Source organism: Xyrauchen texanus, chromosome 42 (assembly GCF_025860055.1).
Source record: "Xyrauchen texanus isolate HMW12.3.18 chromosome 42, RBS_HiC_50CHRs, whole genome shotgun sequence".
In the NCBI taxonomy this organism is placed as follows: domain Eukaryota; kingdom Metazoa; phylum Chordata; class Actinopteri; order Cypriniformes; family Catostomidae; genus Xyrauchen; species Xyrauchen texanus.
The window spans coordinates 31,819,419-31,839,861 of record NC_068317.1 but is presented as its reverse complement, the minus strand read 5'-3'; the positions used below and the strand labels follow the sequence as shown (position 1 = coordinate 31,839,861).

Sequence of the window (20,443 nt, the reverse complement as noted above, 5' to 3'; positions counted from 1 at the left end):
TTGATTATTAATGATGTTGTTGTTGATGTTCATGCAGCATATAAATGTAAACAAGATCAATTGTGTATCTGTCTGTTGTCTGGTCAGACTTTGGTCACATGATGCTTGATGAGAATAATAATAATTCAATAATATATTAAATAACAGTTTTGTGATCCACATCCATAGAATATAAAGACGAATATGTGACATGCAATTACCTTAACACAATAAGTATTTCTATTAGCCAAATACAATGTCAAGGGATTTAACTGACAATTAGGATTTTTTATTTATTTATTTTTTTAGTCTAAAAATCACATTCACTATAACAAAAATTTTAAATGGTATTACAAAAAAACTACAATTATTACAAATTTAGCATAGGTAAAAAAGTATATTTCATATCATTTATATTATTATAATAATTAAAATGAGTGAACTCCGATCGGCTGTTTCCAGGGAAGATTTCTTTAGATTATCATGCTCATTTCACATTTTAGAAAACGTGTTTTTATTATAAACCTAAATTAAAATAAGAAGAAAGAAGATTGGGAAGTATTCGGAGGTGGGTTATTTACATTCACAAAGAACTCCAAACCTGATTGGACGAACTAGTGATCGTCATCACGTATGGGTCTCTTGATTGGTCAGAGAAGCTACAAACTCCACCCCTAAATCTACCACTGACAAATCACGCAGCAAAATGTGACGTCAGAGAACAAAGCATGACCGGAAGTGACTGGGAACACGGAAAAAAAACAATAAAATCATCTCGTCGTCGCAGCATTAACGGAGGTGAGATACGCACATCCTTGAACACAAATATATTTTCTCACAAAACAAGATTTTCACACAAGTTACATTTATACAAATTATATGTTTCAACGCGGAGTGTTATCTTGTGGGTGTATTTCTATCTGGGTAATTTTCAGGGATTTTCCACCATCACTTTCGATTTCAGTTTTACAGAAACGCTGAATTTCAGTTGATCTGTGTGTTTTCTGAATGTTTGTAAGGATGGATGAGCAGCATATACAGGCTCGGCTGATCTCTCTGCTACGGGATGACGGTGTCCGACTGTGGCTCGAACCCTTCACCACTGACCAGCAGAAGATACAGGTGACAAACTTCAACAAACATCTCACAGTCAAGTAACAAACATCGGCAAACACCTCGCACTCAGCTAACAAACATCGACAAACACCTCACAATCATCTAACTAACATCGACAAACACCTCACTATCAACTAACTAACATCGACAAACACCTCACAATCAGCTAACTAACATCGACAAACACCTCACACTCAGCTAACTAACATCAACAAACACCTCACAATCATCTAACTAACATCGACAAACACCTCACACTCAGCTAACTAACATCAACAAACACCTCACAATCAACTAACTAACATCGACAATCAACTAACTAACATCGACAAACACCTCACAATCAGCTAACTAACATCGATAAACACCTCACACTCAGCTAACTAACATCGACAAACACCTCACAATCAACTAACTAACATCGACAAACACCTCACAATCATCTAACTAACATCGACAAACACCTCACACTCAGCTAACTAACATCGACAAACACCTCACACTCAACTAACTAACATCGACAAACACCTCACACTCAGCTAACTAACATCGACAAACACCTCACACTCAGCTAACTAACATCAACAAACACCTCACAATCAACTAACTAACATCGACAATCAGCTAACTAACATCGACAAACACCTCACACTCAACTAACTAACATCGACAAACACCTCACAATCAACTAACTAACATCAACAAACACCTCACAATCAACTAACTAACATCGACAATCAGCTAACTAACATCGACAAACACCTCACAATCATCTAACTAACATCGACAAACACCTCACACTCAACTAACTAACATCGACAAACACCTCACAATCATCTAACTAACATCGACAAACACCTCACACTCAATCTAACTAACATCGACAAACACCTCACAATCATCTAACTAACATCGACAAACACCTCACACTCAACTAACTAACATCGACAAACACCTCACAATCATCTAACTAACATCGACAAACACCTCACACTCAGCTAACTAACATCAACAAACACCTCACAATCAACTAACTAACATCGACAATCAACTAACTAACATCGACAAACACCTCACACTCAACTAACTAACATCGACAAACTCCTCACACTCATCTAACTAACATCGACAAACACCTCACACTCAGCTAACTAACATCGACAAACACCTCACAATCAACTAACTAACATCGACAATCAGCTAACTAACATCGACAAACACCTCACAATCAGCTAACTAACATCGACAAACACCTCACAATCAGCTAACTAACATCGACAAACACCTCACAATCAGCTAACTAACATCGACAAACACCTCACAATCAGCTAACTAACATCGACAAACACCTCACACTCAGCTAACTAACATCGACAAACACCTCACAATCAGCTAACTAACATCGACAAACACCTCACAATCAGCTAACTAACATCGACAAACACCTCACACTCAGCTAACTCATAAACGCTCACAATCAGCTAACTAACATCGACAAACGCCTCACAATCAGCTAACTAACATCGACAAACACCTCACAATCAACTAACTAACATCGACAAACACCTCACACTCAGCTAACTAACATCAACAAACACCTCACAATCAACTAACTAACATCGACAATCAACTAACTAACATCGACAAACACCTCACAATCAGCTAACTAACATCGATAAACACCTCACACTCAGCTAACTAACATCGACAAACACCTCACAATCAACTAACTAACATCGACAAACACCTCACAATCATCTAACTAACATCGACAAACACCTCACACTCAGCTAACTAACATCGACAAACACCTCACACTCAACTAACTAACATCGACAAACACCTCACACTCAGCTAACTAACATCGACAAACACCTCACACTCAGCTAACTAACATCAACAAACACCTCACAATCAACTAACTAACATCGACAATCAGCTAACTAACATCGACAAACACCTCACAATCAACTAACTAACATCGACAAACACCTCACAATCATCTAACTAACATCGACAAACACCTCACACTCAACTAACTAACATCGACAAACACCTCACAATCATCTAACTAACATCGACAAACACCTCACACTCAGCTAACTAACATCAACAAACACCTCACAATCAACTAACTAACATCGACAATCAACTAACTAACATCGACAAACACCTCACACTCAACTAACTAACATCGACAAACACCTCACACTCATCTAACTAACATCGACAAACACCTCACACTCAGCTAACTAACATCGACAAACACCTCACAATCAGCTAACTAACATCGACAAACACCTCACAATCAGCTAACTAACATCGACAAACACCTCACACTCATCTAACTAACATCGACAAACACCTCACAATCAGCTAACTAACATCGACAAACGCCTCACAATCAGCTAACTAACATCGACAAACACCTCACACTCAGCTAACTAACATCGACAAACACCTCACACTCAGCTAACTAACATCGACAAACACCTCACACTCAGCTAACTAACATCGACAAACACCTCACAATCAACTAACTAACATCGACAAACACCTCACACTCATCTAACTAACATCGACAAACACCTCACACTCAGCTAACTAACATCGACAAACGCCTCACAATCAACTAACTAACATCGACAAACACCTCACACTCAGCTAACTAACATCAACAAACACCTCACAATCATCTAACTAACATCGACAAACACCTCACACTCAGCTAACTAACATCGACAAACACCTCACACTCAACTAACTAACATCGACAAACACCTCACACTCATCTAACTAACATCGACAAACACCTCACACTCAACTAACTAACATCGACAAACACCTCACACTCATCTAACTAACATCGACAAACACCTCACACTCATCTAACTAACATCGACAAACACCTCACACTCATCTAACTAACATCGACAAACACCTCACACTCAACTAACTAACATCGACAAACACCTCACAATCAGCTAACTAACATCGACAAACACCTCACACTCAGCTAACTAACATCGACAAACACCTCACAATCAGCTAACTAACATCGACAAACACCTCACACTCATCTAACTAACATCGACAAACACCTCACAATCAGCTAACTAACATCGACAAACGCCTCACAATCAGCTAACTAACATCGACAAACACCTCACACTCAGCTAACTAACATCGACAAACACCTCACACTCAGCTAACTAACATCGACAAACACCTCACAATCAGCTAACTAACATCGACAAACACCTCACACTCATCTAACTAACATCGACAAACACCTCACAATCAGCTAACTAACATCGACAAACACCTCACACTCATCTAACTAACATCGATAAACACCTCACAATCAGCTAACTAACATCGACAAACACCTCACACTCATCTAACTAACATCGACAAACACCTCACAATCAGCTAACTAACATCGACAAACACCTCACACTCAGCTAACTAACATCGACAAACACCTCACAATCAGCTAACTAACATCGATAAACACCTCACAATCAGCTAACTAACATCGACAATCAGCTAACTAACATCGACAAACACCTCACACTCATCTAACTAACATCGACAAACACCTCACACTCAGCTAACTAACATCGACAAACACCTCACACTCAGCTAACTAACGTCGACAAACACCTCACACTCAGCTAACTAACGTCGACAAACACCTCACAATCAGCTAACTAACATCGACAAACACCTCACAATCAGCTAACTAACATCGACAAACACCTCACAATCAGCTAACTAACATCGACAATCAGCTAACTAACATCGACAAACACCTCACAATCAACTAACTAACATCGACAAACACCTCACAATCAGCTAACTAACATCGACAAACACCTCACAATCAGCTAACTAACATCGACAAACACCTCACAATCAACTAACTAACATCGACAAACACAATCAACTAACTAACATCGACAAACACCTCACACTCAACTAACTAACATCGACAAACACCTCACACTCAGCTAACTAACATTGATAAACACCTCACACTCAGCTAACTAACATTGACAAACACCTCACACTCAGCTAACTAACATCGACAAACACCTCACACTCAGCTAACTAACATCGACAAACACCTCACACTCAGCTAACTAACATCGACAAACACCTCACAATCAACTAACTAACATCGACAAACACCTCACACTCATCTAACTAACATCGACAAACACCTCACACTCATCTAACTAACATCGACAAACACCTCACACTCAGCTAACTAACATCGACAAACACCTCACACTCAGCTAACTAACATCGACAAACACCTCACACTCAGCTAACTAACATCGACAATCAACTAACTAACATCGACAAACACCTCACACTCAGCTAACTAACATCGACAAACACCTCACAATCAGCTAACTAACATCGACAAACACCTCACAATCAGCTAACTAACATCGACAAACACCTCACACTCATCTAACTAACATCGACAAACACCTCACACTCAGCTAACTAACATCGACAAACACAATCAACTAACTAACATCGACAAACACCTCACACTCAACTAACTAACATCGACAAACACCTCACACTCAGCTAACTAACATCGACAAACACCTCACACTCAGCTAACTAACATCGACAAACACAATCAACTAACTAACATCGACAAACACCTCACAATCAGCTAACTAACATCAACAAACACCTCACAATCATCTAACTAACATCGACAAACACAATCAACTAACTAACATCGACAAACACCTCACAATCAGCTAACTAACATCGACAAACACCTCACACTCAGCTAACTAACATCGACAAACACAATCAACTAACTAACATCGACAAACACCTCACAATCAGCTAACTAACATCAACAAACACCTCACACTCAGCTAACTAACATCGACAAACACAATCAACTAACTAACATCAACAAACACCTCACAATCAGCTAACTAACATCGACAAACACCTCACACTCAGCTAACTAACATCGACAAACACAATCAACTAACTAACATCAACAAACACCTCACAATCAGCTAACTAACATCAACAAACACCTCACAATCAGCTAACTAACATCGACAAACACCTCACAATCAGCTAACTAACATCGACAAACACCTCACAATCAGCTAACTAACATCGACAAACACCTCACAATCAGCTAACTAACATCAACAAACACCTCACAATCAGCTAACTAACATCAACAAACACCTCACACTCAGCTAACTAACATCGACAAACACAATCAACTAACTAACATCGACAAACACCTCACACTCAACTAACATTTTACTGTCTCCGGGACGGTTACACTGCATGACAATGTGTTTGACTAGATTCTGCCTCGTGTTCAGGATCTGGCGGACACGTACGCTTCAGTCACCGAGTTTGCCGTGGAGGATGTGAGATCTGCTCTGGAGATAATCAGATCAGACGCTGTGAAGAAAGGTGAAGGAAATAAAGAGTTTAAAGACACGTGTGTGGCCACGCTGGAGCTACGCCTGCCTAGAGAAAATGGAGAGGTAATGGACCAATTAAACAGTCTATATACGCACTATATACTTGTATTACACCAACTCATATGTGTACTCTTTTAAAGAGGAAGGAGAGGAAAGAACATCAAAAAACCAGACTGGACATCGCTACCAGAGACCTGATGGATCGGTGAGAGAAATGTTGAGACTTCAGAGCTTTAAACATGACGTGAAGAGCATTTCTGGTGTGATGCATTAAATAATTCTGTGTTTCTAAATGAAGGATACGAGAGGAATACGGAATCAAACACTTTAAGCTGATTTTGAATGGAAGAAAACTGTCTCCAGGTAAATGACTGATCGGTGTCTTCACTGTCACATGATAAATATTTATTTGTGTTGTTGTTGCGTAACATGTCCACAGACTTATTTAGCAACATTGATAGTTTAGAATGCATGTGAATGTCAGTTTCTGTAAGTGCACACACTTAAAACACACTTTAAACACAGTTTTTTGGCTATTCAAGTACTATTTTAAATGGTCCTGCGGTGTGAAATGCATTTGCGCTCTAGGTCCTCGTGGTGGCGTAGTGACTCAATCCGTGCATCTTACATTTAAATGCATGCATTTTGGCAGTGCTTTCAGTGCACTTATTACACTGGAGTTCAGTGCCTTACTCAAGGATGCAATTGTGGTGGCTTTGGGGATCCAACCAGCAACCTTCTGATTACCAGTTATGTGCTTTAGCCCACTACGTCACCACCACGATTATCACGTGGCTTGTTGAGCACGTTACCATGGAGACGTAGCTCCATAGGCTTCACGCTATTCTCCGCGGCATCCACGCACAACTCGCCACACGCCCCACCGAGAGCGAGAACCACATTATAGCGACCACGAGGAGGTTACCCCATGTGACTCTACCCTCCCTAGCAACCAGGCCAATTTGGTTACCCCATGTGACTGTACCCTACCTAGCAACCAGGCCAATTTGGTTACCCCATGTGACTCTACCCTCCCTAGCAACCGAGCCAATTTGGGTACCCCATATGACTCTACTCTCCCTAGCAACCAGTCCAATTTGGTTACCCCATGTGACTCTACCCTCCCTAGACCGGGCCAATTTGGTTACCCCATGTGACTGTACCCTCCCTAGCAACCAGGCCAATTTGGTTACCCCATGTGACTCTACCCTCCCTAGCAACCGGGCCAATTTGGTTACCCCATGTGACTCTACCCTCCCTAGCAACCAGGCCAATTTGATTACCCCACGTGACTCCGCTCTCCCTAGCAACCGGGCCAATCTGGTTGCTAAGGAAACCCAGCTGAGCTACCCAACATCTAAAAGAACAAATATTCTGTGTAGTCCACTGAATGACATTTAGCTTGATTTTGTAATAATTACAGGAGGATATTTTGCCATGGTTACTGACAAAAATTCCAAATCCCGATTATGATTATGTTTCTCAAGGGAAAAGGCTGGATGAACAGAATGTGAAGAACAACAGCAAGATCATGGTGCTGCGCGTGTCGTCCGAAGAGATGAAGAATGAACTTCTGGTGGATGAGGAGAAGAACCGCAGTCAGAATGAAGGCGTGAAGAGAACGCAGAAGGGTTTCCAGATCCTCTCAGAGAGAGGTCAAACTTCAGTGTTCTTAATGAGTGACTCACAAGAGTATTTCAACTTTTACGATTTGCTAATATCATTTCCTCCTTTCTGTTAATCATCAGACGGCAGTGAAGATCCGGCCAACACTCCCTTTCTAGAAATCGCCGATCAGAAAGGAAATCCACTCCAGATTCCTGGCAGCGAGAGGAAGGTCATTCATTTTAATGTGATCCAAACACTTTCGTTGAGCACATCGAATCGAAGCTTCTCATCCTGGCTGACTATATAAGAGTAGTACAAATAAGTCTGAGCAAATGTCTATTTGTTGGACTGTACGATTTATGGATTTAATCAATACTAAAGGTCGGTTACTACAGCCAAAAATAATGCTTTTTGATCCGTTTGTCAATATTATACATATTTTTTTTTTTTGGCTAATATAACTTGTAAACTTTCATAACATGCACACAATTATTACCAATAATATTTATAAATAATAAATAAGTTCCTTTCCATGATTTTATACAACCTTCACCATGTAAATTAGCAACCGTTAGCATCATTCATCGCAATTTGTCTCCGCAATCTAAGAAATAACCACATTTTTGTACAGAACAATATGTTACGTTTTATTTGTGTGTTATATGTAACCATTGAATTGTAATGAAAACACGTTCTAACACTTCTAAATGTTAAAATGGCGTTTTGCACACATGCCGAGCTTGACGACTCGTATCTCGTAAACGGTGAAGCCACATAATTCTACATACTGCTTCCTACTTGGAATAGCTAGACATGTCCAGAGGGATTTTTGGATATCTTGTTTCATTTTCCTTTTATGTGGTGTTACGTACAAATAAATAGGCGAAAATCGTGTTTTTTTAACATGTTGTTTCAAGTGTAGCTTACCAAGCACTTAGTTATTAATCACTATGGAATATGCTAATTTGTGCATATTTAATGAGATGTCACTTCATTTGAATATGTTAATGAGGGAGAGGGGGGGGGGGGCTAAAAGTTGTGTCCACACACAACTCACCACACGCCCCATTGAGAGAACCACTAATCACCACCATGAGGAGGTTACCCCATGTGACTCTACCCTCCCTAGCAACCGGGCCAATTTGGTTGCTAAGGAGACCTGGCTGGAGTCACTCAGTACGCCCTGGATTCGAACTCGCGACTCCAGGTGTGCTAGTCAGAAAAGGTGTTTTTGAAATGCAGCTGCTGATATCTTTAATGCATTTGATTATGTGTGTGTTGATATCAGGCTCTGATTTTGGCGATGGGTTTCCACGAGAAAGGTCGAGCTCTGATGAAGAGGAGAAATCACAGCGCAGCTCTCTGTCATCTGCTAGAAGCTGACGAACAGTTCAAGTACGACTCGTGCTAGCTCCTGATGAACTAGCGAGTATTGGAATGAACTAACTTGATCTGTGCTCATAACATAGACTTAGGCGTGTTTCAAATGGACGTGTTTGTCGTTTGCATCACGTCTCACTGTTTTTTAGCACCTCACGTCATGAGCATTCAAAATTGTTTGTTGTGTAGCAAGTGCAACTCCACACTGCTGAACACGGTGGATAATTACGCCGTCCTGCAGCTGGACATCGTGTGGTGTTACCGTGCGCTGGAGCAGCTGTCGTGTCTCGATGACGCCAAACAGAGATTGCAGCGAGCCGAGAGCTGCTTCCTACGGTGCTACGGAGAACAGCAGAGCAGACTGCAGAAGATCAAGGTTTGCACATTATCATATACTGGTCTTTGCATTAATCGTCTTTGTGCATTACCGAACTGAATGTGATGTGTCGCTGGTTGTCAGGGTCACACCGGAGGAGAGGATGTGTTATTTTTGAGGCTGCATCTTCTTCAGTGTTTGCTGTGTTACCTCGATGGCAACAAGAAAAAAGCAGCTGACAAACTCATGCAAGTAAGTGCATCATTTAAACCGATATCATCATGCCACATGATGATATCGGAATTTAAACATTTTGGCTGCACCGTAGATTTAAAATAATACTACATTTAGAAACACTCTATACTTTTTCCTGAGTAAACAATCATCGGTTTGGATTCAACCTTTTCTCCCAATGTTGGAATGCCCAATTCTCACTACTTAGTAGCTCCTGGTTGTGGCGCGGTTACTCACGTCAATCTGCGCATCTTGTCACGTGACTCGTTGTGCATGACACCGCGGAGACTCACAGCATGTGGAGGCTCATGCTACTCTCCTCGATCCACACACAACTCACCAGACGCCCCATTGAGAGAACCACTAATCACCACCACGAGGAGGTTACCCCATGTGACTCTACCCTCCCTAACAACCGGCCCAATTTGGTTTCCCCATGTGACTCTACCCTCCCTAGCAACCGCGGCAAATTGGTTTCCCCATGTGACTCTACCCTCCCTAGCAACTGGGCCAATTTGTTTACCCCATGTGACTCTACCCTCCCTAGCAACTGGGCCAATTTGTTTACCCCATGTGACTCTACCCTCCCTAGCAACCGGGCCAATTTGGTTGCTAAGGAGACTCATGGTACTCTCCACGATCCACACACAACTCACCACGTGCCCCATTGAGAGCGAGAACCACTAATCACCACCACGAGGAGGTTACTCCATGTGACTACCCTCCCTAGCAACCGGGACAATTTGGTTGCTAAGGAGACTCACAGCATGTGGAGACTCATGATACTCTCCACAATCCACAAACAACTCACCACACGCCCCATTGAGAGCGAGAACCACAAATCACCACCACAAGGAGGTTACCCCATGTGACTCTACACTCCCTACCAACCGGGCCAATTTGGTTGCTAAGGAGACTCATGGTACTCTCCACGATCCACACACAACTCACCACGTGCCCCATTGAGAGCGAGAACCACTAATCACCACCACGAGGAGGTTACTCCATGTGACTACCCTCCCTAGCAACCGGGACAATTTGGTTGCTAAGGAGACTCACAGCATGTGGAGACTCATGATACTCTCCACAATCCACAAACAACTCACCACACGCCCCATTGAGAGCGAGAACCACAAATCACCACCACAAGGAGGTTACCCCATGTGACTCTACCCTCCCTAGCAACCGGGCCAATTTGGTTGCTAAGGAGTCTCATGCTACTCTCCACGATCCACACACAACTCACCACATGCCCCATTGAGAGCGAGAACCACTAATCACCACCACGAGGAGGTTACCCCATGTGACTCTACCCTCCCTAGCAACCGGGACAATTTGGTTGCTAAGGAGACCCAGCTGGAGTCAATCAGCACGCCCTGGATTCAAACTCGTGACTCCAGGTTTGCTAGTCAGCGGTGATACTCGCTGAGATACCCAGAACCGACATTTTATCTTAAAATAAGAAGCCTGTTAATTTACATGCATTAATTGTTTTATGAAATATGTTGTTCAATAAACAGATCCAACTAGCAAACACTATAAATACAGTGCCCTTATTACAGGGACAATCCCCCCGGAGCAACCTGGAGTTAAGTGTCTTACTCAAGGACACAATGGCGGTGGCTGTGTGGATCAAACCAGCAACCTTCTGATTACCAGTTATGTGCTTTAGCCACTCTTATCACGTGGCTTGTTGAGCACGTTACCACGGAGACATAAATAAATAAATACGTTTTTTTATTTATTTATTTTTATTTAGCGTTTAGTTATTTTATTTAGTTAGTGTTTTTTGTGCGTTTGTTTTCAAAAGCCTACCTATATGTGGATTTCTTTTGACGTATGTGCTTCTGTGTGTTGGTCAGGTGGAGGAGATGTACAGTCAGCTGTGTCTGGACCCAGAGAAGATGAACCAGCTCATGGCTTTGGGTTTCTCAGAACAGGAAGCTCGTCTGGGTTTGAGAGCCTGTCGAGGAAACATCGAAGATGCCGTGCTGCACCTGACGCAGCGGAATAAGGTACCGCAGTACACCGTAAAACAGTACGATTCCGCTCACAGCGAGCACACAATGAGACGCGTGCTGATGTTTCTCCAGGAAAAGGAGGAGATGAAGGAGAAAGAGCATGAGAAGAGAAGAAGCCGGCAGCGGGACATCAGCACGCTGGTGGAGTTGGGCTTCAGTAAGAGAGACGCGTCTAAAGCGCTGCATTGCGCCAGAGGAGATGTGGATAAAGCTTACGGGGTAAGACGATTACCGTAAACTACATAACAGTCCTGCTTTAAAGGGATAGTGCCACCAAAAATGTTGTCGTCGTTACAGCTTTCTCATGTTGTTCCAAACCAAAAGATTTGGTAGATTTGTTTTGGCTGCGCTAGAAACACGTTTATAGCTCACCAAATCATTACTCGCCCTTGAGCCGAAACAAGAATGACCAGAATGACCAGTAGGACCAGAATGCCCAGTATGATCATTAGGACCAGTAGCACCAGAATGCCCAGTAGGACCAGTATGGCCAGAATGACCAGTAGCACCAGAATGACCAGTAGGACCAGAATGACCAATAGGACCAGTATGACCAGTAGGACCAGAATGCCCAGTATGATCATTAGGACCAGTAGCACCAGAATGCCCAGTAGGACCAGTATGGCCAGAATGCCCAGTATGATCATTAGGACCAGTAGCACCAGAATGCCCAGAATGACCAGTAGGACCAGAATGACCAATATGACCAGAATGACCAGTAGGACCAGAATGACCAGTAGGACCAATAGGACCAGAATGACCAATAGGACCAGAATGACCAGAATAACCAGAATGACCAATAGGACCAGAATGACCAGAATGACCAATAGGACCAGAATGACCAGAATGCCCAGAATGACCAATAGGACCAGAATGACCAGAATAACCAATAGGACCAGAATGACCAGTAGGACCAGAATGCCCAGAATAACCAATAGGACCAGAATGACCAGTAGGACCAGAATGACCAGAATAACCAATAGGACCAGAATGACCAGTAATTTTTTACTAGTATAATTCCAGTTTAACACATGAGCTATGCATTATTATATTTCTTATCAATAATTACAGTTACTAGTAGTGTTGTCAAAAGTACCGGTACTTCGGTTCCAAGTCGATACTAAAGTATAAAGATGTAGCAGTACCGAGCACCGACTGTATCCGGTACCAGCGCACAGTACGACCGACACACGACCGCTTTAAAACGCTCACAGGTTTATTTTGAATGCGAGCTCCGTTACCGTTATGATGAAATTAAACTTAAAAAACTAATTCTGGAAAATAATAATGATTAAATATGTTAATTAGCATATTTTTGCTGTGGTATCGAGAACCGCGAAATTGAACTGGCATCGGTACGACTACTGAAATTGTGTTACCGTGACAACACTAGTTACTAGCACAAATGTCCATTCCTGACATCAACAGTTGAATTACTTCGTAACAAATATAATGTGAATGTTCAAAACACAATTACAGATTTCTATAATTAAAATGACTAGTTGAAATTTCCAAATGCGCATTCAGACAAGGACAGGCGCAGACTTGTTTAAACCGGGACAGTAGTAGTACCCGAACTCATGATGCCGCCTTTGTAGCCCGTACTCTTAGAGATGCACAGGACATCCTCTTTCCTTTCACAAGCCCAGCCAGAGCTTTCGGTCTGGAGATGATGTACCAGTGACACGGGCAGCTGATTGATTGATTGACAGGTGCAAACGTCCATCCCAGAGAAATCGCTCTGAAGGTGTAACATTGTAACTAGCGAGACTGTCTATAATAGATGATTTAAAGTCCATTTGTTTTGTCATAATATACAATATATGACTTCCTGTCTAGATCCTGTTGGACCGGTCTGATGATCAGAGTTCAGACCGACAGGCCAAACTGGATCAAGTGAGTTTGTGTTTCTCACCTAAACACCTGTTATAGGATTATTAACCCTTTCAGAACATGATGATGTCAGCGTTTAGTGCAGTAAGCAATGCACATAGTCACTATGCACTTGTGTGTCTGTCTGTGCGCGTCTGTGTGTGTGTGTGTGCGCGTGTCTGTCTGTGTGTGTGTCTGTGCGTGCGCGTGTGTTTGTCTGTGCGTACGTTTGTCTGCGCGTGTGTGTGCGCGTGTTTGTGTCTGTGCGTGTGTGTCTGTGCGCGTGCGTCTGTGTGTGCGTGCGCGTGTGTGTGTCTGTGTGTGCGTGCGCGTGTGTGTCTGTGTGTGCGTGTCTGTGTGCGCGTGTGTCTGTGTGCGTGCGTGTCTGTGTTTCTGTGCATGCGTGTGTGTGTGCGCGTGCGTGTCTGTGCGTGTGTGCGCGTCTGTGCATGCCTGCGTGCGTGTGTGCGTGTCTGTGCGTGTGTGCGCGTCTGTGCATGCCTGTGTGCGTGTGTGTGCGTGCGTGCGTGCGTGCATGTAGTTGGTGTCGTTGGGTTTTCAGGTGGATATGGCGGATTTGGCTCTCAGTTTGGTGGGTGATGATCTCCCTCAGGCCACACAGATGCTGCTGGATCATCATGGTGTCGTTTCTCCCGAACTCCTGTCGCCCTCTCCACCCTCATCCTCCTCCGAAGAGCCCAGCACGTCCTCTGACGCCACGGGTGAGGGTGCGCACACGTTACGGAGCCACGGTCCAAAATTGACTTCAGTGTTTATACACAAGTTCATTAAAATTAAGTACATTTTGAGCTGCTGCTGCAACTGGCCAAAGCCGGATTCACACTCACGAGTATTAGTCATTTATAGTGTTTGTGTTTGTACTCAGCGTCCGGTTCCAGTCATCTGGACGAGGAGCTGGTGAACGAGGTTCTGGAGGACATCCCGAGACATGAAGAGGATTATCTGGACCTCACGCTGGACGAGGAGACGGTGCTGATCGCCCAGATCAGATCTTACCTGCAGAAATGACCCGCGCCATTAATGCAGAAGAACCGGCAACGTTCCCGAGCATAAACGACAACAGCAGTTCAACGAAGGTTATTGATCTTATTTTTTTAATTAAAAATGTAAAAAGAAGAAACGTTGTTTGATATTTATATAATAATAATAATAATTGAACCAAAATGGCTTTTGCAAGTAATATTTGTAATTTTCAAGCACGAAGACATTTTGTAGCTGGCGCGTTTAATTTCGCTTCACTACGATTTCGATTTTATTTCTAAAATGTCGTGGCAAACGTTTGCGTTGGTTTCCATGGCAATTACACAACGATTTTGCTTTCATCTTTAAGTGCTGTATGCGAAGATTTCAATGTTGTAATTTGTATGTTCAGATTCATGATTAAAATGTTTTTGTGTAAAGATTGACACATTGTGAACTATATTATTTCCAGAATGACCCGCACAAACACTCCACAGACTGTGATTCAGTGTTGGAGAAACAGACTCAGACACTCGTGTTTGATAAAATACATCTTCTTGATTCCAGTTTTGCATGTTTATTTGACATTGGGAGAGTAAAGGGGCAGTGGGGGGTCACAGAGGGATGCTGGAGGGTTTAGAAGTAGTTGACGACCCTGCGGATGGACTGGATGTTGGGGTTCTGCGCCTGCCACTCGTTATGGCTGCAGTAGTTTCCTCTCTCCACTATGTACATGCGACCGCGGAAGTTTGGCTCCTCATACATCACCCAACTACACACAGAATCACAGAGTCAATTATAAAGGGACTTTTATAAATGTGTGTGTGTGTATATATATATAGTGTGTGTGTATGTATGTATATATAAGCACACAAATATATATATATACACACATACATGTATACACACACACACATATACACACATATATATCTTTAAATGAAATCGCAGTGTAATACACTATTACATTTATATTTCATTATATTTATTTAAAGGTTAGAACTGATCCTTTCAATCTGGGGTTTTTACAAAACAACATTTTAATCTGCATTTATATTGTGATTTAGGATTTATTGTTATTTTTTCTGTAACGTATATGAAATTAATAAAAAACTATTTTTAAAGTAAATATTGCCCAGATTATATTTGAATCATTTGTTTTGGCACAATGACAAAATAAAAGCTCATTATTTCGTTTTGGAAACAACAAGTTGCCTTTACTCATTCATTACAGTTCAAAACACAATTACGGATGTATTTAATTACATTTGTACAATTTCACAGGTCAGCTTTGCACTTCTTACTAGTAAAAATTTATATTTTATTATATCATTAATAACATTGTTACTAGTACAAATATCAATTATATATATATATATTTTTTAAAGGCCATGAAATGGAAATTTACATTATTGATTTATATATATATATATATATATATTAGGGCTGTTGATTTAACACATTAATTCAGTGCGATAAATTTGATAAAAAATAATATGTAAAAAAAAAAATTACGCAATTAACTGATATGAACATTTTTCAAAATTATGAAAAAGATTTACTATTTTAAATCAAGAATGAAAATTTTTACTTGTGCAAATGTAATTAATGATAATCACAAATCAGCAGTTTCATTAATAGTAATTCCATTCCTGTTCTTAAGAATACGCATTTTAACTATGAAATCAATACGAATGAATACAATTAAATGCGGCTTGCCATACATGAGTTAAATCAAGACGAATGAATAGAATTAAACGAGTTAAATCAATACGAATGAATAGAAAATACGAATGAATAGAATTAAACGTGGCTTTCCATACACGAGTTAAATCAATACGAATGAATAGAATTAAACGTGGCTTTCCATACATGAGTTAAATCAATACGAATGAATAGAATTAAACGTGGCTTGTCATACGCGAGTTAAATCAATACGAATGAATAGAATTAAACGCGGCTTGCCATACGCGAGTTAAATCAATACGAATGAATAGAATTAAACGCGGCTTGCCATACGCGAGTTAAATCAATACGAATGAATAGAATTAAACGCGGCTTGTCATACGCGAGTTAAATCAATACGAATGAATAGAATTAAACGTTCTATAGAATTAAACGCGGCTTGTCATACGCGAGTTAAATCAATACGAATGAATAGAATTAAACGCGGCTTGTCATACGCGAGTTAAATCAATACGAATGAATAGAATTAAACGCGGCTTGCCATACGCGAGTTAAATCAATACGAATGAATAGAATTAAACGTGGCTTGTCATACGCGAGTTAAATCAATACGAATGAATAGAATTAAACGCGGCTTGTCATACGCGAGTTAAATCAATACGAATGAATAGAATTAAACGCGCTTGCCATACGCGAGTTAAATCAATCTGAATGAATAGAATTAAACGTGGCTTGTCATACGCGAGTTAAATCGATACGAATGAATAGAATTAAACGTGGCTTGTCATACGCGAGTTAAATCGATACGAATGAATAGAATTAAACGTGGCTTGTCATACGCGAGTTAAATCGATACTGAATGAATAGAATTAAACGCGGCTTGTCATACGCGAAGTTAAATCGATACTGAATGAATAGAATTAAACGTGGCTTGCCATACGCGAAGTTAAATCGATACGATGAATAGAATTAAACGCGGCTTGCCATACGCGAGTTAAATCGATACGAATGAATAGAATTAAACGCGGCTTGCCATACGCGAGTTAAATCGATACGAATGAATAGAATTAAACGCGGCTTGCCATACGCGAGTTAAATCGATACGAATGAATAGAATTAAACGCGGCTTGCCATACGCAAGTTAAATCGATACGAAAAAATAGAATTAAACGCGGCTTGCCATACGCGAGTTAAATCAATACTTGAACTTTAGGGGGATTTTAAGTAATAATTTAGAAATCATGTCTTATATCTCATAACACAAGAGTATATTAACAATACGACGTGCATGCACATGCAAACACCAACATGTCCATTTATCTGGAGACAGAAATAAAAAGGTTTGTGTAACTTACGCTCCATCACCAAAGACTCTGACAGAGTTGATACAGTTTGTGTTGAATCCGCGGCTCTGCAGGAATGGACAGTCGTCGCACAGCTCCATACACTGACCGGTGAAGTTACAACCCTCGAACAACTCCATCCTGTAGTGCTCACCGTGCTGCGCGCACACACACACACACACACACACACACACACACACACACACACAGTTACACTTTCTCTAGGGCTAATCTACTGTCTCAACACACACGTGTCCGTTGATGCGAGGCTGTCTACACTGAACGTGACCAAGTCAACATTGGGGTTTTCAAACTGGGGTTCGGGGACCCCCAAAGGGGTGTACATTTGTTGTTGTTGACATTTGTACACTTTCGTTCTGCTTTCTAAAGATTGGTTGTAAATCATGTTTATTTGATTGACAGCCCAGTTTTGTGATCATTATTCAATTATTTCTTGAACCTTTAGCTTGTAAATCCATATTCTCAGTTTTGCTGCTTTTGTATAATATTTATTGTGAAAGCTACACAAATATATTTCATTTAATTGAAAATGTTTCCCTTAAGGTTTATATACAAACATTAATATTAGTTAATATATATATATTTTGTTTTAAGTATATTATATATATATTTGTTTTGTGTGTATATATATATATATATATATATATATATATTTACACACACACACACATATAATTTATTTATTTTATATCAAATAATTTATTTTATATTTTATTTGCTTCCGTCATCTTATTTGGGGGTGCAAGTCATCGAAAAGTTCGATAAAGTCTATATTTGGTTAGAAACAGAATTATTTATTTGTATTTGTAGATCAGAGACCAGAAACATCACATGCTGACTTATGAGTTATTTGATATTTGATTGAAATTCGCTAAATAACTTTTAGACGTTTTAAACTAAATTACATTTAAAATGCAAAATAGCTCTTTATTTTTTAGCTGGTCTTAGCTGGTCTTAGCTGGTTTTAGCTGGTCTTCCTGCTTGACCAGACATCAAGTTCTCAAAACCCTCCTAAAACCATCCGAACACACCATCCTGACATTCTCACAACAGTTTGTTCCTCACCATCCTGATGGTTTTGCAGGAGCCCATGTGGTCATTATGGGAGTTCCAGCGCTGAAACTCGGGGTATTCCCCGCGCTCCAGGATGTACTGTTGACCCTTGAAGTCCGGGTGGTCGTAGCAGATCCAGGCGCCGCTCTCCACACGGATGGAGTTCACTCTGTTCATGAAGCCGCGGTCCTGGAAGTTATCGCAGTCGCCGTACACCTCCAGCCTTCTGCCGGTGAAGCAGCGGCCCTCGTAGAACACTATCTGAGGAGACCGTTAGAACAGGGACACAGGGGCGAGAGGAAGGAGCTTTAGGGTTCGGGGGATAGTCGTGGAGGTCAACAATAGATCGTTTAAATGAGCAGGAGGGCCCGACATCATTAAGTATTTTTAGACACTGCAAACAGGTACAACGTGAATGCCGTAGTGCCCCTAGTGAGCTAATCAAAAGGCGACGGTGGAAAAGACGAAAATGGGGGAACGATGCACAATCCCAAGTTTTGAGAGACGTCCAGAACCTTCATGTTAAGAGCCGAAATGTGAAAAATAACAATAACGTCCCAAGAAAAATGGATTGAAGATTCGATTCCTGGAAAGTACCGTGCGAAACTAGCACAATTGGACTCCGTGGCCATAAAACGGGGGTAAATCTAGCCCTAAATTTTCACAAAAATCACCAAAAATGTGATAAATTAAAACGTCGCTGAAAAGCTTTAAACGTACGATGTAGACGATTCCCGGGAATTTATAACGCTGGAAAACTACCGATTTATTCTTGCAGCGTTTAAGCAGAATTGTGCCATTTCTGCGCTACTATCGTCACTACACGGACTTATAAATAATGACTGTTTTCAAACAGGTTTCTCGAAGAGTCCCAGTTTAGGCAAACAGATAGCCCCGCCCCCCCCCCAAACTCCGCCATTGGTTGAGATATATCAAGCTGGTCGGTAAGATCAAACAATCAGAGCAATGTTTTGAAAGCGTCAATGTTTACACTTTATGGGAAATCGACCAACAAACGCATTTTTCGGTCTATTTCGGGTCTATTTGACCCTCTTGAAGTCGGATGGCAAATCTCATCCTAGTCATTACGAGTACAGGTCAAAGCCCAAATCCACCAGTGCAATCCAGCTCTACATGGACCATCGGTTGAAGCCCTCTCTGCATGTGACCAATCCCACTCTTACCTTTCCAGAATATTGCGACATTTCCACTGGATACCGTCCAACTGACCCACACGCAAGAAAGTGTGACCGTTCCAAATTTGGACAGCCCAATATATACGAGCAGTCGTGAGCGGCGTGCTGTCGCGAGGTCATCCCAACAAAAGGCAAACAATGGAGGGGC

General features: G+C 41.3%; 4 protein-coding genes and 1 long non-coding RNA gene across 8 annotated transcripts in view; 3 read left to right on the top strand and 2 right to left on the bottom strand.

The window, feature by feature from the left end:
• The window catches only part of LOC127635192 (uncharacterized protein C9orf152-like), a 4,783-nt gene extending 4,731 nt beyond the window's left edge, over nt 1-52 (top strand). Inside the window, exon 2 of the mRNA XM_052115060.1 lies at nt 1-52. This exon is cut by the window's left edge and continues 533 nt beyond it. The gene's annotated coding sequence lies outside the window, so the exon portion shown is untranslated.
• The window catches only part of LOC127635186 (keratin-associated protein 5-1-like), a 505,876-nt gene that overhangs the window by 26,120 nt on the left and 459,313 nt on the right, over nt 1-20,443 (top strand). The gene's annotated exons all lie outside the window — the stretch shown is intronic.
• nub1 (negative regulator of ubiquitin-like proteins 1) lies at nt 702-15,516 on the top strand. The gene is made up of 15 exons (XM_052115041.1): nt 702-777; nt 999-1,101; nt 6,480-6,647; nt 6,725-6,789; nt 6,883-6,947; nt 8,072-8,239; nt 8,333-8,421; nt 9,481-9,587; nt 9,762-9,948; nt 10,033-10,140; nt 11,985-12,137; nt 12,216-12,362; nt 13,983-14,039; nt 14,557-14,737; nt 14,902-15,516. Exons 2-15 carry the CDS (start codon nt 1,000-1,002, stop codon nt 15,042-15,044), a joined length of 1,740 nt encoding a protein of 579 aa, XP_051971001.1. The 5' UTR covers nt 702-777; nt 999; the 3' UTR covers nt 15,045-15,516.
• Nucleotides 1,592-1,879, bottom strand: LOC127635202 (uncharacterized). Its single transcript, XR_007969451.1, has 3 exons — nt 1,858-1,879; nt 1,741-1,772; nt 1,592-1,687 (listed from the first exon to the last, which is right to left on the bottom strand). It is a non-coding gene; the product is annotated as an uncharacterized LOC127635202 (long non-coding RNA).
• On the bottom strand, nt 15,535-20,410 carry LOC127635195 (gamma-crystallin N-B). Its single transcript, XM_052115066.1, has 4 exons — nt 20,284-20,410; nt 19,112-19,360; nt 18,038-18,183; nt 15,535-15,768 (listed from the first exon to the last, which is right to left on the bottom strand). The coding sequence occupies exons 1-4, from the start codon at nt 20,302-20,304 to the stop codon at nt 15,633-15,635; spliced, it is 552 nt and encodes a 183-aa protein (XP_051971026.1). The 5' UTR covers nt 20,305-20,410; the 3' UTR covers nt 15,535-15,632.